Source organism: Vigna unguiculata, chromosome 2 (assembly GCF_037176805.1).
Source record: "Vigna unguiculata cultivar grain cowpea cultivar isolate G323 ecotype 2 chromosome 2, ASM3717680v1, whole genome shotgun sequence".
Lineage (NCBI taxonomy): Eukaryota > Viridiplantae > Streptophyta > Magnoliopsida > Fabales > Fabaceae > Vigna > Vigna unguiculata.
In genome coordinates, this window is record NC_140793.1 from 16,922,147 (window position 1) to 16,948,282 (window position 26,136).

Here is a 26,136-nt window from a genome sequence, read left to right on the forward strand (position 1 = left end):
TAAAAGAAAAAAGTTTTTCTTCACCTTGTATAACTTTTTTTAAATAGACTAGGGCGTATACCATCAGCAACAAAACGAAAAAAAAAAAGTTGTAAAGTGAAAATAAAAAATGGAATAAGATAAAACGTGCAAGAACACGTTATAGTTTAAGAACAAGAATAATTGTATCATAGATTAGTAGAAGATATCTAAAATAAGAACACATAAGAAAGAGTTTTACACTTTCGAGACACTTAAAATTCTTACAAATCTAATTTAATATTCAAAATCAAATGTGATTTATACTGTAGGAAGAATCATTTTATTCTTACAAATCCAATTTCATATTCAAAATCAAATGTGGTTTATAGGGAGAATTCATTCATGGGGAATTAAGACGCCTTTCTACAAAATTTGACTTTTAAAGGTAAATCAAACACTCATTTGACTTTTAAACTCTTTTGGATATTCACTTTTGACATATTAAAAAAGTTTCAACCTTATGAAAGAAAGAACTCTTTTATAAAATAAAAGTTAAAGCACATTAATTTTATAGAACTGCAGATATATTTAAATTTTTCTTTATATTGTAATTTTTAAACTATTTTTAAACTTTATTGTATTATTCAAATTATTTTAGTATATTTAAAATTAATTTAAACTTGAAATGTATGTTTTTATACATAAGTAATTTCTATCCTTAAAAATAAGTTTATCTGAGTAATTTAATTTTACAAATACTTTTATTTTCACTTTTATCGTGAGACAATTAGGTTTAAAAATATGTAACTTTTAAGATACAAAAATTAGAATTTAACTTCTCATTTATTTTTAAACTCTTATCAAGCTTTACCAAACAAAACCTAAGATGTGGAAATCTGGTTGAAGAATAAAAAGATGACCGTGCAACCAAAAGGTGATGGATTGAAATGTAACGACAGTTGAAGAGTTCAATATGATATTTACAAGTCATTTGCACTTTTTCTTCACGCAATGATGGTTCACCAAAACTCTAGGTCGACTGAAAGGAATATTGTTTGAAGTTCTTCAACATTTTTTCAGAGACATTTGGAATACGTAACTATCAACTATTAACTATTTAGCCTTTTATTCCAAATAAGTATAGGGACATTTGCCAAAATTAAGTATTAAAACATACTCTCCCTAAATAATAACGACTTTTACAAAGACTGAGAATCTAAATCCTTTTTATGTAATTTTCATAGGATAATGATATCTATGTATCTTTATTTTATTTTGTATTTATTATTTTATTAAGTGTGGGAAGATGATATACAGCGTCCACCAATTAAAATCTAATTAATGATATTTCATTTCATCATTTTATATTAAAAGTTAAAATAATTAATTTTATTAATTAATTATATTATAAATTTATATAACAAATTTTTATAAGGATAAAAATATCTTTCAAAATTTCTAAACAATAATAATTTTTCAATGAAAGTTTGAGATGTGAAAAACTTGAAATGTAAAAGATATTATTTTTATTTTTGTAAAAATAAAATCTCTTCGAAATTTTCAACAACATTATTAATATACAGTTATTTTATTATTTAATTTATATTTTAATGGTATTTTTTTTTAACTTTTGGCTATTTAGTTCTATTTTTTATTTTTTTTATAATTTAAAATTTCTTACGTGTAATTATATTTTATTTTTTTAGTAATAAGAAAATATAATTATTTTATTATATTTTAACTTGCATCAAATAAAATATCAAATACATTTATACCATATTTATCAACACTTTTATTCTTTAAATAAAATAAATCTATATTAAGTCATAATTCCTTTAATTATATATGAATTTTTATTTTTATTCCAATACATACTGGTTACCGTTACCTTATGGCAGTAGTTAGCGGTGTTTATGCATCTTTCTATCTAGATTGATTTCACCTTTCTCTTCTGTCAGATTAAGCCATAAATAACCTAAACCAAACGCTCCTTAGAAAGCTAAACACGACTTGTGAGAGAAAATATTCTGATGATTCTGGTTTTTAATATCTGCTATATATATACTATTTGTAAAATAATAACACCCAATAATAATAATAATAAAATGAATAAATTATTTTCTTTATAAAGAAAATATGTTCTAAAAAATACTTTAGCCCTTCGCTAGTACGAAACCAAAAACAAAAGCTCAGAGATCTCCCTTTGCTATCTTCCAATCTTGGTTCACCAACCCACAGCATATTTGAAAGTAAATTTAAGTCATGAGCTGGCTGGTCAAACACGTGTCTTGCGAAATCCAATACACGATGTAAAACAATCGTCCATTCAACGCATCCAACTCTCAATTTGTCACAACTTGCAGGTGTAATCACAAGCTTCAATCAACCCAAAAATAAAACAACTTAATTGATGCAAGAGTTCAGAGGTGCATCTTGCTATGGCGACCAATGACAGTAACATATCAGAGGTGCAACATAATATCATATGTCGAAATAAAAGTAACCAAAAATAATAATAATGATGACGACGACGACAATGAAAAAGAACATTACAAAAATTGTCCACAACTCGGAACTTGAATTTGATTGAATTAATTAATGGGAATAGATCTTGAGGTTGAGGGACCTGTTGAGCCAAGACCTCAAGCTGCCACTTCCCCGCCGGGGAAGTCCGGCACTCGACCCTCTTCCGTCATCAACTGCCTCCTTCGCATTCTCCGCCTTCTTGCAAAGCGTGAAATTCCTCGCTCCATGTGATCCAATTGTATCCCACGGACTCAGAGCTGCATCAACATCAAAACCAGATTAACAAATTTTCAGTTTTCTTCTTTCTTATTCCAACCACAATTCAGGATTTTCACTACCATTATCATAAAACACAAAATCCTAATTAGGACTTCCATGTTAAAAGATGATCCAAGAACCAAATCCAGAATGCAACTCAAATTCTCAATTCCCTAAACCTAATATCGTGTGAATGCTGGTAAGATTAAACAATTACGTTTCTCACAGCCGATTGAATCTATTTACTTCGAAACCAAAATGCATGTTCAGCAATATCAAAATCTAACCCAAGAATCAAATACAAAAAAAATTCATCTTTAATTCTAAATCTCCCATTGAATGTGCTGAATGCAGTAAATTTAATTTTTTTTATTAAATAAAAAAAAATGATTTAGGTCCTATGGAGAACATAAAAAAGACTATAATTAACACGGTTTTTGAAATTACAACATGAAAGCGTTGAATCATTCAGCGTTAACCTAACCAAAATCAATTTTCACAGAAAACAAGAAGAATCTTCACAGAAAATTCTGTAAAATGATCGAAAATCCCAATCAATGATAAAAAAAGGCGTGAAAAAATGACAAGGAATATTGTAAATGAAAACAAGAAACACGTTATTGTATGAAGTTGCGGGGGGAAATTACCATCAGGCCCAAGATGAGGGCAATAGAGAGAGAATCCAGCGTTGTCGGTCCCAAGCAGAGGAAGGCGCCCCTCCCGCGCGTAACTCTTGAGCGCGGTCTCGATGACCGCAGCGACGAGCTCCTCCTCGTTGACGACGAAGCGAAGAGGCCCTGCACTCCCCAGCACGTTAATGCTGATGAGGAACCTCTTCACGTTGTGGTTCTTCTTCTGCTTGCTCAACAACATCGTGCCCCAAAAGACAAGAAATAAACAAACAAAGAAAGTAGAGGAAAAAGAAGGATCCGAAATTTGGAGATCTGAAAATTGAAGCTGGTGAGGGTTTGGTTTGTGTTAAAATTGCGAATTTGTTTGGATGTGTTGGAATTTAGGGGTCGACGCCGAGGCAGCGGTAGTACCAGCCTTGTTTGCAGGAGCCGAAGAGGGAGGAATGGGAGGGAGCGCTCGCCCTTGATGGGGAAAGGGAGCGCATGAAACCGAAGGAGGACGAGGTTTCTACCATTCACAACGAGGGAACGATCTGAAGGGAATTGGAGCGTTTGGGATTGGTGCTGCGGTTAGGGCGTGGAAGAGAATGGTGAAGAAAGGGGGTATTTATATACAGGGAAAACAACGGAGAAGAACAAATTCGTATTTGGGTTTAGGTGAGGTCAGGGTTGGGCTGGATCTCTTTCAAACCGAAACTGTTGCAATCCTACGTACGGATATGATGTGAGTGAGCTCGATCAAACATTTTTTTCGTTTTTTCAAATTTTTAATCATTCCTTTTACAGCTACTTTTTTATAAAAAATATCTATTATTATAAAATGTAAATCAAAAATCAACATTTCATGCTGTATTTATCATTTTTACAGCTACTTTTTTATAAAAAATATCTATTATTATAAAGTGTAAATCAACTCTGTATTTATCTTCTTTTTCTTTTTTTTTTGTGTGAGAAAAACGACGTTGTTTTGAAGATAAACGTGTGGATGGAAAAATGAATGAAAAGGAGAGCTCACCGATTAAGTTTTTCTAATGATACATAGCTAGACTTAAAAGTGTATAAATATGGATCGAATTTTTTACGGGTTATTATTTCGGTTATTATGGGGGTTTAATATGTTTTTGATTTTTTCAGGGTGAAAATTGAAATTAGATTTTTTATAAATTTTGAATCAATTTAATCTTTCAATTATGTAAATGTAGATTATTAGGATTAGATATGTTCACTTTAATATTAGTCTGAAACGTCAAATAAATTTTAAAAAATTTAGTTTAAAGGACTAAATTCACGCATGCATCTCTAAAGACAAGGAATTAAATTGGTTCAAGGTTTCAATAAGGGACTAATTCCAATTTTTACTAGAAGTTGAAGGACTTTTAATCCTATTTTTCTTATTATTATTATTATTATTATTATTATTATTATTATTATTATTATTATCTATAACAATATGTAAAGAGATACCATCTTTTGTGTCCACATTTTAATATTCTTGTTTTACCCTTAATTATTATTTTTAAAATTAATTATTATTTTAAAACTTCTTTTGTCTTTAACCGTTATGTTCAAAATTTCTTATGTGTACATATTTTATTTTTCAAATTTTACATTTAATTATATATTTCTTATTCATCTTGACTCAAAATTTTATGAAAATTAAGAAAATGCAAACACACAAGCGCTATCGCGCTTGTGTGTTCGCTAGTATAAATAAGGTTAAAGGTATGAATGTCAAAGTGGGTCAGAATTCATGGACCAACCTGGTCCACTACAAGTCCGGATTGGGTTGGGTTAAAATTTTTTACAGATTTATGTATTAGTTAATTTTAAACTCAACCCACCAAAAATTCGGGTTGAACCGGTGGTGAATTGGGTTGACTCACCAATCCACCTGTAAATAAAGGGTCACACAATTGTTTTGAATTTGAATTGGGTTGGACTATTTTTTTTTTTAGCCAACATATTGGGTTGAAAAATGCAAACGTTATATTTTTTTGATTTTGGTTTGTATTAGGATTGAACATTATTTTGGATTATATTTAGATTGTATTGAATTTTATTTAGATTTTAATCACAATTATAATTTAGATTTTTTGGGACTAAGAAAATTTGTATTATTTTTTAATTAAGAAAGTCAGTGAATCAACCTGTTTAATTCACCAACTCATGGTAGGTCAAACTAGATTTGAATTTTCTTTTTACTCCTTAATAAATGAGTCAGATTGAATTGATTCAATAAATGATTAACCTATAATAGATCAAGCCAGATCGAACCAAATGGTCCATTTTGACAACACTGGATAAAAAAAAAATCATAAATTGAAGTTATAAAGAAGAAATTCTTTGACTCGAAAAAGAGATATTTGACTTTGTTTAGTTGAAAAAAGTACATATAATATGATTTTGTATTTTGTTTTATAGTATGAGGATTTATTACCTTAATAAAAGATAATTAATGTGTTTGGATCTTTGTTCTTTACGAATTTGTGTGTATTTGAATACAATTTAATTACTCTTAAAAATTTATTAAAATTTATAGTTTAATAATTACTAATTAACTGATTCAGTTTAATAATTTAATGTTTAGGACTTTGAAGGAAACAGTTTTATTTAATAAACTAGTCTGGTTAATTTTTACGATAACGAAATAATAATAAAATTAGTATTATTATAATTATAAAACTAAATATAAATAATTTTAAAAATTGTTATAAATAATTATTTTAATTAAAAAATGTTTAAATTTTAAAATACAATGAAATAAAAAATATTAATTTTAAAAAAGTTATTTAAAGAATAAAACTGATAAAGTAATTATTTTAATTTAAAAAAGTATTTATTTAAATTATAAATATAGAAAATAAACATATACACCAAAAATGGACAATCTTCTGCGAATAATAGTATAGATAGTATAGAACTATAGATAATATTTAAAGAATTACAAAATAATTTAATTTAACTATTTAAAAATAAATAAATAAATTGAAACAAAAAAAAAAATCCGTGAATTTTGGATCTTTCAAACCTGAAATTCATACTGAAATTTTATGAGACCGTAATTGTCGCTAGGAAAGCAAAAACATTTAAATCACAACACATTTTTTTATTGTTAATAAGAAAAAAATCACAGCACGACTAAAACGTGGTAGTATTTTGTATCACATAAATGTTAACCTTTACCAAATTATAATTTGAGTAAAAATTTAGATTACATATTTTCTTACTCAACTATAATTATTTCATTAGTTTTATTCTCAAGTTATTGGTTATAAATTTTAATAAAGTGATGATATATCATGAAGAAAAAAAAGCAAAATAGAAAAATAAAGTAAAAGTGAGCGTTGTTTTGGAAAACAATGATAAAATGATGTCATTTTGTTTCTTTTTAAGAAAAATTACACGTTATAATTCTGTTAGAAATTTGATGGATCAGTAAAATACCTAAAGACTAGAAAATATTTAAAAACTTTAAATTAATTTAACAAAATTTATTAAAAGAACTAAATTCACGTATTTTTTAAGTTTAAAACTAAATAAATTTAAAATTTTGAAAAGAGATTAATTAAATTTTTGTATGAAAATTGAAATATTAATCCTAAAATAAATTTATACATATCATAATTAAAATTAAAAATACATAAAATATCATTGTAATTTACTGTAGTTATTATTAAATAAATAATCTTATAGAAACAGTAAATTGAAATGATTGGAAGAGAAATTTTCGTTTGGGAATAACCTTGTTAAAATTAATTTTAAGTAATTTTAACCAATTTGATTCTTATTTTAATTTTAATGGTATAATTACTGATTTAGTTTTTTAATATTTTGGTTTGGTCGGTTCAATTTAGTCTTTCAAATTATTACATAAATAATTTTATAGAAACACTACATTAAAATGATCCGAAGAGAAATTTTCATTTGGGAATAACCTTGTTAAAATTAATTTTAAGTAATTTTAACCAATTTGTTTCTTATTTTAATGGTATAATTACTGATTTAGTCTTCTAATATTTTGGTTTGGTTGAATTTGGTTCCTTTATTATTGGTTGGTTCAATTTAGTCTTTCAAATTATTTTTAAAGGATTTAATTTGGTTATTTCCGTTAAGTTAGAATTAATATTGTATCCATACATGACACGTGTCAAGCCGTAAAATTTTTCAATTTTTTTTTTAAATTTTAAATTCTTTTTTTTTTAATTTTTTTTCTAAAACTTTATAAACTCATTACTAGAAATTAGTGTTTTAGCGACCAAAATTAGTGACCAAAAAATATAGGTTGCTATCTGCAACCGAATTAGCCACTGAATTATTTGTGTTGCAATCAGTGACCAATATAGCGACAAATACTATTGTACTTACATAAATTTAATCAACGACTGAAATAACGACCTTAACATATAGTTGCTAAAATTTAGTCGCTAAATCGATAGTTATATTTATACAAATGAACGTATACCTTTTAGCAACCACATTAGCGATCGAATAAAATTTGCATTAGCGACCGAAATCAACGCTAAATATGTTTTTCATGACAAGTAGCGACTGAAAAATATTTGGTCGCTAACTAAAATGTTTTTAATGGATGAATCAGTGATCGAAAGTATAGTGGTCACTAAATATGGATACTTTTATAGTTAGTGACCGAAAACTTTGTGGTCGCTAAATATTTATTACATGGTAATTAGCGACTGAAAACTATTTGGTCGCTAAATGTAATGTTTTTAACGTATGAATATGTAACCGATATTCTGTGATCGCTAAATATTGAACACATTAATTAGCGACCAAATGTTTTTGGTCGCTAAATTCAATATTTTTAAAATTGCATTAGATGTGTGTTTAGAGTTTGGGATTTAAGGGTAGGGTTTTAAAACTTAGGGTTAGGGTTTATGGTAAATGTTATATTAAGATCCAAAAATTTAATAGTTGCTAAATATTTATTGTTTTTAGTTGAAAAATAAAATTTAATATTTAATTGTGTCACTAAACATTGGCATGTAAAATAATATTAGTTACGATCTAGTTCGTCATTGAATTTTTTTTCATACAACAAGTATTGACAATTTCGAATTTAATACAATTAAAAACAATTGACCACCTTTGTGTAATATGTATAATTTGGTTTGACTTTTATTTGCTAAGTTAAATGCTTACTTAGACATCATGCAAAGAAGATTAGTGATTTTTCTAGTTATGTGTATCATTTTTATTTTGTATTATTTGTAATAAAATACATTCTTCAAATACAAAATAATATTTTATTAAATTTTTGTTTTTAAAATCGTTTTTATAAGTCAACATTTTCAGAGTCCTCGTTTGTTGAGTTATATTTCAAGTACCTAAATTGGAGAAAGAAACTCAAATATTCACGTTAAATAAATAATAAATTATTAAAAATAAAAGATTAAAAAAATATATATACCACTTCATTCTATAAAACTCTAAAATAAAGATATAAAAAATTTTACCTATTGTTCGGAATAATTTCTATTTTAAATTATTTAGTTTTTTAAAATACTTTGATTAGATTAAACAATTTAAATTTACTAATTTTTTAATTTTTTAATAAAAAAATTATAACAAAATTTGAAAACAACTACTAAAAAAACTAAAGTAAATAATATTATGGTTAAATTACTCTTTTGGTCCCTCTATTTATCAAGTAATATCAGTGTGGTTCTCAAATTTTTTACTGTCTCAATTTGGTTCTCATTTTCTTAAAAATGATTCAATCTAGTCCTTACCGTTAGTTTGACCATAAGGTGTTAAAGTCAACACCACGTGTCAATCTCTGTTTTTTTTTTAAATTTTTGAATTTTTTGATTTTTTTAAAATTTTTTTAATTTTTTACACATGTCACCTCACAGTTGTGTCACATGTCAAAATTACTTAACTTGGTCCCTATATTTGTTTTTAGTTTCAATTTAGTACCAATTTTTGTAAAAATGAAATAATATTGTCCCTCCTTAAATTGACACTCAATTTATTTTTTTATAAATCTTATGGTGATATTCTTACTAAAATTAACGTTTTTATTAAATATTTCTATAAATATTTTAAATTAACTTTAAATTCTATACAAAACATTAGACTTTGGTTTTGTTTTGAACTTGAAATTTAGTTCCTAAACTTATGTGTGCCAAGTTATTTGATTTTTAATCTTCACTAACTTTGTATAACATGATACACTTAATGCCTTTATATATGATGACAAAATTGTTAATTTTTGAAATTAAGTTTGGGGTTGAACTTTTTTTAATAATAAAACTAAAAAAAAGCTTTTTAAAAATATTTCTACAAATATTTAATAAAAATGTCAATTTTATTAAGAATATCATCATAAGATTTATAAAAAAATGAAATTGAGTGTCAATTTAAGGAGGGACAATATTGCTTCATTTTTACAAAAATTAGGACTAAATTGAAACTAAAAGCAAATATAGGGACCAAATTGAGTCATTTTAACACGTGACACAACTGTGAAATGACACCTGTAAAAAATTCAAAAAAAATTCAAAAAAATCAGAAATTGACAAGTGACATTGACTTTAACACCGTCTAGTCAAAATTAATGACAAGGACCAAATTGAATTACTTTTAAGAAAATGAACACCAAATTAAGACAACGAAAAACTTGAGGACCAAAAGAGTAATTTAACCTAATATTATATATATATATATATATATATATATATAACACCAGCTAAATAAAATAATTATAATAATAATTTTAATTATGTATATTAAACATTCAATAATATTATTAATTATAAAAATATCAATAATTTTAATATTTTAATCACGTTGTTGAGAATTCTTTCATTGGCATCACTTTCTATCAACTTTGGCTTCTACACCGAGTACCAACAGAGTCAACAAGAGTCACAAAATAACTCCTTTTACTTCAACTCTAAAACATCTTCATTATAATAGGCATTTTATTAATATGTTTAGGTAAGCTTGTAAAATGATTAGAAATAGTGATCTTTCATGAGTGGGCAACCGTGACGCTGATTGGTTAAGTTGGGTAACATGTGACTATAACACACAACCTAAGTAAGCTGTTATTGAATTAATAACCATGTTTTAAACCCTTGAGAGTGTATGGCAGAATAGTTAAGTTGTTTGTGACCTTGGTGTTATTGGAAGTAGTTTTCATCTTCGATAAGAAGAATGCAGAATGGGTCAATGATAAGGCCCGTAACCTTGTAGTATGTTTAACATTTAATGTTATAATTTAAAGTTTGTTATGTGTTTCCTTCTTGAGAATAATTTATGTTATTATTTTTCGGAAAAATATAAGCAACGCCGAGAAGAAGTCCAACAACAATACATGCATGAAAGCTCATTTTCACAAAACTCTCATGTTCACTTTATTAATGAGAATGAAATACACTTTAGTGTTGTTGGAGGTGAAAGTAAGAAAGGGAATGTGTATGGACTTAGTACATTAAGCAAAAAGTTTTATAGTTTTGTAGGTTCTCACTCTTCTACTAGCCAAGCTCCAGTAGTACATCAAATAGAAGAAATGCATGAGACTATTCAAAAGTTGAATGCTGAACTTATGGCAAAGAATGTCAAAGAGAAGACACTTGAAGAAAAGGTTGAACACTTGCTGAAAAATCATGCCGAACAGAGTGAACGTATGCATGAACAAAATGAACGTATACGCCAACAAGATGAACAAATGAAACTTATTTTGCAACATACTCATTTGAAGAATGTTGTGCCAGGTCCTAGTGATCCTACTACAATTAGAGATGATAGAGTAGACCATATCGCTGATAGTAGACCAATAGATCATTAGTTTCATGTTTAGTTATTTGGTGTCTTTCAATGTTGCTCACTTTCAAACTATTTTTGTTTTGTTCTTTTGGATCATGTTATATATTTACCACTTGTAATGTATGCACTACACTTTACTATATTATTTAATGTAGTTTGTTATTACTTAGCTTGATTAAATTTTATCATTCATAAACATGTAAAAATAGTATTTTGAAGCAGGTAAAAATCGTAAATAATACCAAAAATATTTTTTGTTTTTCCTGCTAATCAGTGACTGATTTTATAGGTCGCTGTTAGTCTCCCAACTTTGCCACCAATTTAGTGACCAACCAATATTAGTCCCTGTTGATAAAAAAATTTGCCACCATTTCAACGACAAAAAGAATTGTATATCATTATAATAATCACACTTTAGCGACCAATTTAATTGGTCACTGTTTGTCTCATAACTTTGCCAACAATTTACCGACCAAAAAAAATTGTACATAAATATAATAATCATACTTTAGCGACCGAAATAGTTGGTCACTAACTAGCTATCTTTTGTGATCAAACTAGCAACCGAATTTAGTATCACCTCTGGTTGCTAAATTGGTCTCCTATGCTTGGGAAGTGACCAAACTTTTAGGAACCAAATAACGATTGATATTTTGTTAGCTATTTAGCGACTAAATAAAAATCGATCGTTATTATTTTTGCCACCAAGGATTTTGCTACCACATAAATTCAGTCGCTAATTCAGTTGTAAAAGGTATTAGTGACTGATTTATGTTATTTAGCGACCGAATTCGGTGGTCGCTAAAATACATTTTTTTGGTAGTACTACCACGTGTCAGGTTACCGTCGTGCCACATGACAATTTACTGTCATGACACGTAGTAGTGACAATAATTGTTTTCAATTTAGTCCTCTATTTATTTTTTTGTTCAATTTAGTACCCTTATTTCTTAAAACGATCTAATTTTGTCTTTTCCAATTTGAGACCAAATTAGTAAATAAGCTTAATTATAACTTATATATACATGTTAAAATATTTTTTTTTGAATTATATATCAAATCACTACACCTAAATATTCAAATTATTTTATTTTTTACAAGTATAAAAATTTTAAGTGTAAAAATTACAAAGATAAAAATGTAAAAAATAAAATAATTTGAGTATTTTGGTGGAATGATTTGAAGTATATATTTAAAAAAATTATTGTAATATGTATATATAAGTTGTAATTAAGCTTATTTAATAATTTGATCTCAAATTGGAGATGACAAAATTGGATGGTGTTAAGAATTAGAGGTACTAAATTGAACCAAAAATTTAAATAGAAGACTAAATTGAAAACAACTATTACCAATGTCACGTGTCAAGACTGTAACTGCCACGTGGCATGATGGTAAACTGACATGTAACCGTTTATAAATTTTTAGAAAAAAAATAATAATAAAAAATTTAAAAATTCCACTGCTTGACACTTGTCTTGTATGGGCACAATGTTAACTCCAACTTAACAAAGATGATCAAATTGAACCCTTTTAAATGATTGAGGGACTAAATTGAACCAACCAATAATAAGAGACCAGATTGAACTAAACCAAAAAAATTAGGGGACTAAATCATTAATTATACTTATTTTAATCTATTAAAGCTCATATGGATTGATTAAAATGCAGTTATAAAATGTAATTTTAAATTTTATTTAATTGATTAATTCAATACTTTAATCAATTAAAATGTATTTTAATCTATTAAAAGTTTATTTGAATTAGTTAAAACATAGTTATGAAATTTAACTTAAATTTTATGTGATTTTAATTAATTAATTCAATATTTTATCGATTAAAATGTGTTTTTAGAGTTTTTCTAACTAATAAAAAAAAAGTTAATCGATTACAAAGATTATTTAATTTGTTAGAATTCTACCTTCATAGATAGTTCTATATTACTTTAATAAGTTTTTCAGCTCTAATTGATCAAATTAAGGTAAAAGAACTTATAATATTTAAGAAATCTAACCATTTAATATTGCAATACAAAACTTTTCAACTACAAAATCTTAACATCAAGATTATTTGATGTTTCATCATAATTAGTATTTTTCAAGTTTTGAATGTTTGGAGTTTAAAGGGGTTTAATCAATTATATCATATAGTTATATTATTATTAAATTTATCAAATTGAGTACATATTAGTTGACAACAAAATCTTGTCAATGCCAATAATCCACATGATCGCTGGAGGCTTCATCGACTGAGGTAGGTCCAAATCAACATAAAAATATATCTTCGGAGCATTAATTCGGTTAGCTATTCTCACCTCGATCTTTATCATACGTTACATTCACTAATGACAACTTTTCCAAGCATGACCTTGAACACGACCATCCAATCATTGTCACTGTTGGCGAGTGCATAAAGTCTTCATAACCAAGGAAGCTCCGCCAACTTACTTTGTTGATCAAGGTTTCTCAAGCTAGATATACCCAATGCCCTAATACAATCCTATCCATAGAAGTCTACCGAACATTGACGGTTGGTTATATATTAGTTTAGGCAAACACCTAGTATAACATCCTTATAGGATGACACACTTTTAACAAACTCGGCGTTGTCGTATGCACCCTTCTCATATGACAATGAAGTTTTCTACGAGCGACAACACTATCATCACCATAAAGGAAAATCCAAAAGAGACAAGAGAATGTTATGCCCTTAGCCTGAAGGTCTCCTATACCATTAAAAGCACTAATGCAGGCCCCAAACATGGTCTACCCCGTTCGGTGGTGACCAACAATGTTCGATAGTTCATCGACAAAGGGTTCAAGCAGTTCCTCCACCAGCTCAAGATAAAGTGTCGATTATCCTCAATAGCTCTTCCAAAAATCAATGGACAAGCGAAAGCAGCAAACAAGGTCATATTGAACGAGTTAGAAAGGAAGTTTGTCCAAACCATAACACTATATATAGGCAAAGAAATTCTATGTTGGGTATCAGAGTACTAGCACAAGTACTCACAACTAAAATACAAGATGAAAATAAAGGAACACACAGACAATAGGCAATGAATATAATTTATTCAAAGAAAAGAAAGTTACATACCACTCTCTCAATCTCCAAGGAGAAAACAAATGAGGACTTCTCTCTAGGAAATAGGAAAAACTAATAGGGAGAACCTTCAAGGAGAAACAAATATTCTCTCTTGTTTTTTCTCTCACTCGCTAAAGCAAATAGAAAGAAAAGAAAAACTTTGGGATGCTTCCTAAAGAAACAATAAGCTCCCTTTTATAAAATGAAAAGTAAATCCCGAACTAAGTTCCCACCGATGTGGGACTTCTATTCTCACAATCTCCCACTTGAAGATTTTTTATTAAACTAATCAAATCTTCACACCATCACGTTGCTTATTTTCATATAGGCCATAGTAGAACCGAATTCACGTAAACTTGTCAATGCTAACCGACTTAGTCATAACATCAGCTAGGTTTTCATTTGTGTGAATCTTTTGCATATCCACACTCCCCTCCTTTACTACTTCTCGAACAAAATGATAACGCAGACCTATGTGCTTTGTCCTGGAATGAAAGGCAGGATTCCTTGCAATGTGCAAGGCACTCTGACTGTCACAATATACAACGATCTTTTGCTTCTTGTGCCCGAGTTCCTCCATCAACCTTTGAATCCAAATAGCTTCCTTGCAAGCTTCAGTAGCTGCCATGTACTCAACTTCTATAGTGGACAGAGCTACAACATCCTGTAACTTGGATAACCAACTTACTGCACCTCCTGCAAGTGTAAACACATAGCCAGTAGTAGATCTCCTTTTATCAATATCACCTGCAAAATTTGAATCGACATAGCCCATGACAACAAATCCTGATCCTCCAAAACATAATGCAACATCTGAGGTTCCTTTGATGTATCTAAGAATCCTCTTAACAGAACTCCAATGCTCTCCACCTAGATTTGCCATGAACCTACTGACCACTCCTACTGCTTGTGCAATGTCTGGTCTTGTACAAATCATGGCATACATAAGACTACCCACTGCCGATGCATACGGTATTCGAGACATATCCATCCTCTCCGTTTCACTGCTAGGACTCATACTTGAGGATAACTTAAAATTAATAGGAAGTGGGGTAGAACTTGGCTTGCAATCTTGCATGTTGAAGCGCCGCAAGATTTTCAGTGAGTAATTCTTCTGAGAAAGCCAAATCTTCCTATCTTTTTTGTCTCGGTGAATCTGCATCCCTAAAATCTTGTTTGCTGATCCCAAGTCCTTCATATTAAACTCCCTAGCCAACTGTGCCTTCAATTCTTGGATTTGAGCTTTGTTGGGGCCTACCACCAACATGTCATCCACATACAACAACAAGATGATAAAATCATTCTCATAAAACCTATTGTAATAAGTACAATGGTCTGAACTCAGTCTGTTGTATCCGAGGCTAATAATGAAGGAATCAAATCTCTTATACCAACACCTAGGCGCCTGTTTTAGCCCATATAGAGATTTGTTCAACTTGCAAACCAAGTTTTCTTTTTCTTTAAAGCCTTTTGGTTGGAGCATATATATTTCTTCTTCAAGTTTTCCATGAAGAAAAGCAGTCTTCACATCCAATTGCTCAAGATGTAAATCAAATGCAGCACACAAGGCTAACATAATTCTAATTGTTATCAATCTAACAACAAGAGAGAATATCTCACTAAAGTCAATACCTTGTTTATGAGCATACCCCTTTACTACTAGTCTGGCACGATATCGTTCTACTTGATCATTGCTATCACATTTGATTTTATAGACCCATTCACATCCTATGGCTTTCCGACCTTCTGGGAGTTCAACAAGACTCCATGTCTTGTTTTTGTGAAGAGCCTTTACTTCTTCTTGCATTGTAGTCATCCACAATGAAGCATCTGTACCACTTACAGCCTCTTGAAAAGTTGAAGGTTCTTCATCTTCATTTATAAGACAATACGCATCATGGTTCATCATAACATATTGTGAGTGCCAAGACGGTGTAATCTTCTCCCGTGTCGATCGTCGAAGTCCTTCATTACCAACCTCATTTGGCTCTTGCTCTTCTTGCTCATGTTCTGTCTCAACAGAATCATCTGAAGGCTTCTTCTCTGTTTGTACCATGGTAGCGCCTTTTGTAAAGCTATCATTTGCCTGCTTACTTTACAATTCATTTTCTGCAAATGTTACATCCCTGTTGACAACAACCTTGTGGGCAGTTGGATCCCATAGGCGATACCCCTTCACATTGTCAGCATAGCCCAAGAATATACATTTCCTGGATTTCGGATCCAGCTTCGATCTTTCTTAGGAGTTGTACATCACGTACACAGGCAACCGAATATATGTAAGGAAGAATAATCAGCTGGTTTACCATTCCACATCTCCATTGGTGTCTGCAAATCTATTACTGTAGACGGTGATCGATTTATCATGTAACAGGCAGTTTTAACTGTTTCTGCCCAGAAAGACTTGGTCAATCCTGCCGTACTCTGCATAGCTCTTGTCTTCTCTAGGAGAGTTTTATTCATCCGCTCCGCCACACCATTCTATTGAGGAGTATGCGGCACAGAAAATTGTCTTATAATACCCTTTTGCTTGTAGAATGCCAAAAAATCTCCATCTACATATTCTCCTCCATTGTTTGTCCTCAAGCACTTAATTCTTTTTCCAGTTTTAAGCTCTACTTGTGCTTTGAATTCCTTGAATATCGGAAACACATATGACTTTCTCTTGATGGGGTACACCCACAATCTCCTAGAGTAAACATCAATGAACGACACAAAATACTTTGCACCTCCTAGGGATACCTCTGGTGATTCCCACACATCAGAATGAACCAAGTCTAGTATGTTTTTACTTCTAGTAGTGTTTCTAGCAAACTTCAATCTGTGTTGCTTACTTATCACACAGTGCTCACAAAAAGGTAAATCAACCTCTTTGAGTCCGGGTAAGAGATCACGTTCCGCAAGAATCTGCAGCCCTCGCTCTGACATATGCCCAAGTCTCGATGCCACATCATCACTACTTCTTCTTGATTCATCGATGCAAGTGTTGCATTAAATTCTTGCAATGTATCTCCTTTAAGCATGTACAAATTCACCATAATCTTCTCTGCCTTCATCACTACCAGATTCCCTCTCACTACCTTTAAGATTCCACCTTCAGTATGGATCTTACACCCAAGATTATCTAATTGTCCAACAGACAACAGATTTTTCTTCAAATCCTTCAATTGTCCAACAGTACCATCATACATCTTTATTTTGACAGTACCAACTCCAATAACCTCTAAGGCATGACCATTCCCCATGAACACAGATCCACTTGAGATAGGTTTATAAGTGTAAAACCAATCTCGATTTGGAGTCATGTGCCAAGTTGCACCTGAATTCAATATCCACCTATCATGAAGTTGTCTTCCACCATTAGAGCTAATTACTGCTTCGCTTACTAGAATATCTCCATCTTCCGAGGTATTTGCAACACAACCTTGTGAGGTTGAGTTCTTTCCTCCATTCTTCAAATGCCAACAATCTTTCTTCATATGCCATTTCTTGCCATAATGGTAGCACTTGAAATGCTTCTTACTTCGAGACTTTGGTCTACCATGAATCTGACTCCCACTAGATCCACTTTCTGTTCATCTGCCTCTTGTCATCGTCAAAGCCTCTGCTTGCTTTGCATTTTGCACCATATCCTATTTGTTCTTTTGCCTGGATTCTTCTTCAAGAACAGCTCCGGCAACATCCTCAAAGTGTAGGAGGTCAACAACGTTCATACGAATCAGGTAAACTCTGTAGTAGAAGCTCCGCACATTCATTTTCAATTATGTTGAAATCTACCACTGAAAGTTGGGCAAACAATGTATTTAGATTGTTGATGTGGTCTGTCACTGATGTAGACTCACTCATTCGAAGAGTATGGAGTTTTCTCTTCAAGAATATCCTTGTGTGAAGTGACTTAACCTCGTACAAGCTTGTGAGAGTATCCCAAATCTCTTTTGCTGTAGTCTTCTCTACAATGCTGGATAAAACCGTATCTGCCAATGCTAAGTGCAAATTTGCTATAGCATTGTTATATATTTCCTTCCACTTTTGATCTGTAATGCCCACAGGCTTTTCTTCAATTGTCGCTAGACAATTGTCCTTTCTCAAAATTGCCTTCATCTTCAATTTCCACAATGAGAAATTTTTTCCATTGAACTTCTCTATCACGTATCTTGTTGTCATGGCTTTAAAACCGACTTATGCGCTTCTCACTATGAATAGTACTGTCTACTGGAATAATGCAGGTAGATCGTGAATCAATGCACCAGGTAATTCCCAAGAAAGAGAGATGGGTCACTAATGGACACGCTTAAGTACCAAGTCTTTCCTAGCTAGAACTTTCCTAGACATGCACTTTCACACTACCACACTTTATCCACTATCACAACACTATTCTAATGACAATAGCAGCGGAATATAATCACACGAACCAACAACTTTGATACCACTGTTAGGTATCAGAGTACTAGCACAAGTACTTACAACTAAAATACAAGATGAAAATAAAGGAACACAAACAGACAATAGGCAATGAATATAATTTATTCAAAGAAAAGAAAATTACATACCACTCTCTCAATCTCCATGGAGAAAACAAATGAGGACTTCTCTTTAGGAAATAGGAAAAACTAATAAGGAGAACCTTCAAGGAGAAACAAATATTCTCTCTTGTTTTTTCTCTCACCCACTAAAGCAAATAGAAAGAAAAGAAAGACTTTGGGATGCTTCCTAAAGAAACAATAGGCTACCTTTTATAACATGAAAAGTAAATCCCAAACTAAGTTCCCACTGATGTGGGACTTCTATTCTCACATTCTAGGCATACTCTGGGTTACCACTACAACCTACAGTCATCAACCAACGAAATACCATTCCGGCTTTCATACTACATTGATGTCATGATACTTGTCAAACTTAGTCAAACATCATTAAGGAGGCAGTACTTTGATGCAACATAAAATGACGGCATCCTCTGAGCTAATCTCAATCTTATCAATTAGGTTCAAGAAGAAGTTTTAATACGAGACACCGCAGTGAAGCAACGAGTAGCACAAAGATATAACATATGAGTGCAAGAACGTCTCTTTCACAAAATATATCTCATATGGCAAAATTTAGAGAGACCAAGAAAGACAAAGTTGAAGTAAAGTTGACACCTTAATGGAACAAACCATTCACATCACTAACTCCCTCTAGAATAGGGCATACAAGTTAGATGAACTAAACATAATGCTTGTCCCAAGGATATGGAATGCCATACACTTGAAAACTTATTATAGCTAAGTATTGTATGAGGATTGATGTACTCATTTTCTTTCATTCGAATTTTATCCCATTGGTCTTCGCCAAATAAAATTTTAATAGGAACCCTTTTTATTTTATAGCATCCTCACATGTATTTATTATTTTCTTGAATATCTCTCAATTAGCTTACACATAAATGGCTTACTAATCACGAACGGAAACCCCACTCTCCATCGAGTACAACCTACTTATTAATAATTACGAGTGGCATCTTCACTCCCCATCGAGTACAACCTACTCTCCACCAAGTACAACCTAGTCGCTACTAATTACGGGAGGCAACCCCATTCTCCACCGAATAAACAACATATACCTAGAAAAAATTGTCATAAGAAATGCAAAAACAAATCCAAAAATTCCAAAGAGGCACACATTATATTATATTTTCAATTACAAGATAAGGTTTGGCTACTCGTCTACAAGCTCTCCATTAACTACATCTTTGTCCAAGTAAAACTTGGACAAATCAATTGAAGAAAGTAAGAGGGTTGTCTGTCTTTAGCCTTCTTGAAACCCTCTGCATCTTAGCCTTTTCACTCGTTAAGGCATTCTTCTCAGCCTCTAAGGCAGTTTTCTCAACCCTTAAATCTATTTTTCCCTTTACAAACTATTCCAACTTGTTATTCAGTCGAGTCATTTCTCCCTGTAAGCGATATGCGTCAACATTTGCTCTTTGGCCTTCCACTAAGCCCTTCTTCAAGAGGAATATCTCCTTTTCCAAATTTTTAATTCTTTTGACACCCTACACTAGCTCAAAGCCTTTAGTCTTTGGGGCAAGCTCAAACTCGTGATTAGCTTTGTCAAGCTCAACCTTTCCTTTTCTTAACTAGCAATGGTGACACCCAACTCTTCTACTTTTGTTATGGAATCTGCGTAGGATGTTGCAAGCCCCACCAATAACGAAGAATGGCCATGTAGTGGGCCATCATTATTTCAACGATGTCAAAGCTTCGATGAGTTACTTTACGAATTAATGCTCACTTCTTTAGATTCCATAGTGTTTATTTTCTTCGATAAAGAGACCTTGATCTCCTCATGATACGTTTTTGTAGTTGAATCCTTAACCGATAACCTCTACAAAAAAGAACAAAGTTAGCACAATCACAAACACTCATAAATGTAGTAGTAACGTTTCTTACCCAAGAAGAAAGACTTAGGATCTTTAACTAAGGGCACCCAGAGGAGCTCCATAATATTATGAGGATTTTAAAGCCTACTTAAGGTTTTGACATCTCTTTCTCCTTGACGTTCAACAAATTCTCTCATATTAAGTTAAATTTAAAGGCGTGTTGCCATAGTAAAAGAGACTAAGGGGAACCATCTTTGTTGAACAATAAAACATGGTCAGTCTTTTTAAGGGAAAGCTTAAGTTTAAAAAACATGGTCTTATAATTTTTAAAAGGTATAATTACTAAATTAGTCTCATATTTTTTTGGTTTGGTTCAATTTGGTCCCCTTATTATTGGTTGGTTCAATTTAGTTCCCCAATTATTTAAAAGAATTCAATTTGGTCATCTCTGTTAAGTTGGAGTTAACACCATGTTCGTATAGGACACATGTCAACCCGTGAAATTTTTATTCTATTTTTTTGTTTTCTAACAATTTATAAATTGTCACGTGTCAGGTTACTGTGTACCATATGGTAGTTTACAGTCTTGACACGTGGAAGTGGTAATAGTGGTTTTCAATTTAGTCCTCTATTTAAATTTTTGATTCAATTTAGTATCCCTATTTTTTAAAATGGTCCATTTTTGTCCTTTCTACTTTGAGACAAAATTAGTAAATAAGCTTAATTATAACTTATATGTACATGTTAAAATACTTTTTTTGAATTTATTCATCAAATCAATACACCTAAATATTCAAATTATTTTATTTTGTACAAATGTAAAAAGTTTTAAGTGTAAAAAATTACAAAGGTAAAAATGTAAAAAATAAAATAAGTTGAATATTTAGGTGAAGTGAGTTGATGTATATATTCAAAAAAATTATTGTAACATGTATATATAAGTTATAAGTAAGCTTATTTAATAATTTGGTCTCAAATTGAAGATGACATAATTGGATTGTTTTAAAAAATAGGGTACTAAATTGAACAAAAAATTTAAATAGAGGAATAAATTGAAAATAACTATTACCACTGTCACATGTCAAGAATGTAAACTGCCACGTGGCACGACGACAACCTTCGTGGCAGTTTATAAATTTTTAGGAAAAAATTAATAAAATTAAAAAAACTAAAAAATTCTACGGCTTGACTCGTGTCCGTACGGATACGGTGTTAACTCCAACTTAACAAAGAGGACCAAATTGAACCTTTTTAAATAATTAGGAAACTTGAACCAACCAATAATAACATAACCAAATTCAATCAAACCAGAAAATTAAGGAACTAAATCAATAATTATACCTTTTTAAAATGTTTGATGTATAAAGATAATAGGGACCCAATGTGAGCCCTATTCATAGATACTCAACCAACCTTAGTGTCGTCATGCTTCAATTGGTAGAAATACATAAATATCTTTGTCGTAGGAGTAATGTGTAACTGAGGACACAAGATCTAACAAGCATTTATAAAAGCACAACTATTTGGATGAAGGTGACTCAGGACTACAGTCGTAGCATTCAAAAGCTCACACTTGAAGTCGGTTAAAGGAAATTGAACATTTAAATCTTTTAATAAATACTCATATACAAAAGTGAATGGATGTTCAACACGAGCCACGATTATGTAAACCCTATCTTTAGGACTACAAGAAACAACTGATACTAAATCCTCTATATACACAGGGTAAACAATAAAAGAAGACACAAACTCTAAGACATTTTTCTTAGAGTTAAAGTCAAACTAGATACAATTGACCTCTCCCAACAACCAAAAATATTATGGGTCAGGGATCGAGGGAAATTGGTCTTGCCTTTGAACCTTAACCTTTTTAAGTTTTGGTTTGGAGGTTCTTTCTGACACATTTTTCCGCCTTTACGGAGAAGGCTTCACCAAGAGAACAAGGGCTACCATTGCAAGAGACGACATATGAGTCCATTTCCTCTACAAAACTAAAGGAGACGAACTTGAAGAAGGAGAATACATACCAAGACTAATTTTGAAGAAGACATTACATAAATGAACAAAAAGCAAGGACGAAGAACAAAGCCAAGAAAAAAATGAGTAAAGCCTGAAGAACAACAACCACAACTTATAAAGGAAGCAAACTAAGTGTTTTGAATTTAAGTGCCCAAATGGCATGGAACTAAAGTGACCTGTCATTTTAAAATGCGTGTGGTTTAAAATGCTACAACCTTAATTCGAAACCCTTGGGATACGTTAACAATGATCATTAATGATATCGTAGTGCTTCAAAAACCTAAACAACAATCCTCAGGTAAGTATTCATTATAAAATATACATTATGTTATTCACTGAGCTCATATGGGTCATGCAAATTTTGACTTATACTCGGCCAAACCGACTTTGTACCGAAAGCCGGTAATATTGGTTTTGACCTTAACTTGAGCAAACACTAAATCCTAAAATGATCTATTCGATCAACACCTTGCTCCATCTACATCATGCTTCCAAGTTTGGGGGGCTTGTGTACATACTTAGCCCAAAACCATTTTAAAATAAAGAGGTTTACTTCTAAACATGAAGTCTGGATGGCATTGATCCAATCCAAGTTCAATGAATATAAGTAAGTACCATTATCTTTTTGTTATGTTGTTATTATCTCATTATCTTATTATCTTATATATGTTATTAATACAATTGATAGGTCTATTGAATCTTGTATATGTGTACTCTACAAGAAGAAGTGAGACAACTTTCACTCAATAATAAATACTTTATACACTCATACGATCCATACTCTCTAACTTAATAATCACGGAGACTCTTATAGGTGGATCCCCTTTCGATTTCTCTTAAAGGTCAACTCAACTCATTGATTGAGTAACAGTTCGACCTCTAGAAGAACATTGACTCACCTCGAAGATTCTCGTCAGATCTCAGTAAGAACAAATCCTTTTAGAAAGTATTCTATAAAATTCTAGAAGAAAAGTGAGAAAAAAAATAAATTCACTTTATCCATAATATCATTTTTTTTTCTTTATGTATGTGTCGAAAAAATTAGTAAAGATGATGTGAAACATGATTTTTATAAATTCGTGATCAATATATGATGTTAAAATGATGTGAAAAGGTGTGATTCTTGTCTTTTTGGAAGCATTTAATTTTCAAGACAAGACAAGTAGACTTATCGATTGAAAGTGTCCTTAAAGTTTTTATTTGAAGGATACTTAACCACTTTAAGTAGATACAAAGGCTAAAGATATTGATTTTAGAAAAGATGTTCATGAAGTAAAAACTAAGGCTCAAACAAATGAGTGATTTTGATTGAGTGGCTAAAGAAGAAGCATTAAGAGGCTAGGCCGAAGATGTTCTAGAAAATCCCTTTACACCTTTTGAACGGATGATGCTTCCTAAGATGAATGAGATGATCAGAATTCACAAGGAAGATTACTTAGAATAAAAAATAATGCTTTTGTAATGACTTCAAATTAAATATTTATCCTAATTTTAATTTTACATAAATTTTTTGAAATATTTTTATATTTAATCTGTAATTCATTATTTGAATGAAAAGACCTCTGAAAGAAAAACAAATGTAGATTTGTACGAAAGAAAAAAAAACGTAATTATGCTTGGACAAAAAAATATATAAAATTGAGATATGTACGATTGTTTTAAGTCAAGGATAGTTTATATTTATTTTTTCTTTATTCTTGTGTACTTAATACAATAATAGTTTTGATATTCAAAATATGATTAAGGAAAATCTTAATTAACTTCCTAAGTTGGTAAAAAAAATGTTTATTTTAAATTAAGTTCCTATTAAATTTTCTTAGTAATATATATATATATATATATATATATATATATATATATATATATTATATATATATATATTACAATAAAATTTTTAAATAGTGACCAATTTTAGTGATAAATAATAATTAATAACTATGGTAACCAATTTAGATATCAATTTACAAAACTAAAAATTATTGGTTACTAAAAGAGTTATTATTATGATTAAAAAATTATAAATTGGTTGTAAGGCCCCCTTTTTATTTCTGCCCTAAAGTTAGTGGGCTGCCCTTGTAAGTGGGCCTAAGGGCTGACCCAGCATATAAGATCCTACTATGTTGCCCTAATCCCACACTCACTTTCACTCTTTCAGAATTGTAGCCGTCACCTTCCTTAGTGCGCCAAAAGTACGTTCTGCTAGGGTTAGGCACTTGCCGTCGTCGAGCTAGTTCGAAGTTGTCTCCTACTCCATGTAAGTACTATGCTAGCCATTCTCGTCTCCTTTGTTCCTTTTTCGTTCCTTTCACAGCTAGGGTTCCAAGTAACCCATATCGTGCTTCTGTTTCGCTATCTTTTCAGTTCTTTCATTCGCTCCTTGAGCTGTTGTGCTCGTGCGTTCGGTGTTGGGGGCGTGTTGGGTCGTTTGCTAGCTTGAATCCCAGGTACGGGAAGTTAGAGCTCTTGTTTTCCAGTAGTTTTGGTCTGTAATGGCGTTGATATCTGCTTGTATGATTTAATCCTTCGATTTGGTGTATGAGAATGCTTTGTATGTTGGTTTGGGTTCGATTTTCATGGCTGTTGCAGTGAAGAACAGTGGCGAGACCTGTTAATCTCGCCCAAGCGAGTCCATCTCGCCTAGGCGAGATGAAACAGGGAGCTCGCCTAAGTTTTTGCACGAAAGGTCGCCCAGGCGACTCGCTCAACTTTTGAGCGAGCAGGCAACTCGCCAAGGCGAGAGGGATCTCGCTTAAGCGAGATCCCGCGTTGCTCCTGCCCTTGCTTTTGTGCTCTCGCCTAGGCGAGGGGGAGGCTCGCCTGAGCGAGACCCCTCAGCCTGAGCGAGATGCTGGGCAAGACCGTACTGTTTTTGGATGTCTGTTTGTTCCTGAATGATCTATTTTGGTTGAGTATGATTGTATGATGAGTGATATGTATATAATGGAACATGAGGTATGTTTGGCATGATTCATGAAATGATTATGACGGGTTGGGTCTAATATTGGCATGTGAAATGAATGAGTGGTTTGGAACCAAAGGAACACGTGATTAATATGAGATGAGGCCCTAGATTCATGGGGTGGTGATGATCAGAGGTAGGGATTCGAAATATGATGCGTATGAGGAATTAATCTCAATGGTTGGTATGGAAATGTAAATATGATTTTATGTTCGTTCATTTCTGAGCTATGAATGTCGGTCCGTGTCAGCGTATAAATTCCTTGGGGTCTCTAGGTGAGACCTCTGGGGTCGCGCTTCAGTGGTCGGGACGTAATTCCATGGCCCCTGTTAGTGGGTGCCCATGGTGGTGCCCATCTGTATAACTAGGTAAGGATTCAAGGAAAGGACTGCATCCTGACACTCTAAGGGGCCAGTTAGTCTCACTTAGAGTAGACTGACTCCTGTGGTGAGAGTAGCAGAAGGCCTGAAATTCATTAAGGGCTAACCTTGTGGTGAGGGAGATTTGATTCATCGTAACACTTGTACCACATAGCTCGGAGATGAGCAGCT

The 26,136-nt window shown here is 31.5% G+C and overlaps 1 protein-coding gene across 1 annotated transcript; it reads right to left on the minus strand.

Moving 5' to 3' along the window:
- Window positions 1-2,345: 2,345 nt before the first annotated feature.
- LOC114166863 (uncharacterized protein At4g22758) lies at window positions 2,346-3,946 on the minus strand. Its single transcript, XM_028051740.2, has 2 exons — window positions 3,393-3,946; window positions 2,346-2,744 (listed from the first exon to the last, which is right to left on the minus strand). The coding sequence occupies exons 1-2, from the start codon at window positions 3,616-3,618 to the stop codon at window positions 2,557-2,559; spliced, it is 414 nt and encodes a 137-aa protein (XP_027907541.1). The 5' UTR covers window positions 3,619-3,946; the 3' UTR covers window positions 2,346-2,556.
- Window positions 3,947-26,136: the final 22,190 nt, after the last annotated feature.

Bases quoted from the DNA above. Each gene is read 5' to 3' on its own strand.
- LOC114166863 (XM_028051740.2), bottom strand. From the start codon at position 3,618: ATGTTGTTGAGCAAGCAGAAGAAGAACCACAACGTGAAGAGGTTCCTC. The intron at 2,745-3,392 runs GTAATTTCCCCC...ATGTTGATGCAG, and splicing joins CCCTCATCTTGGGCCTGATG to CTCTGAGTCCGTGGGATACA.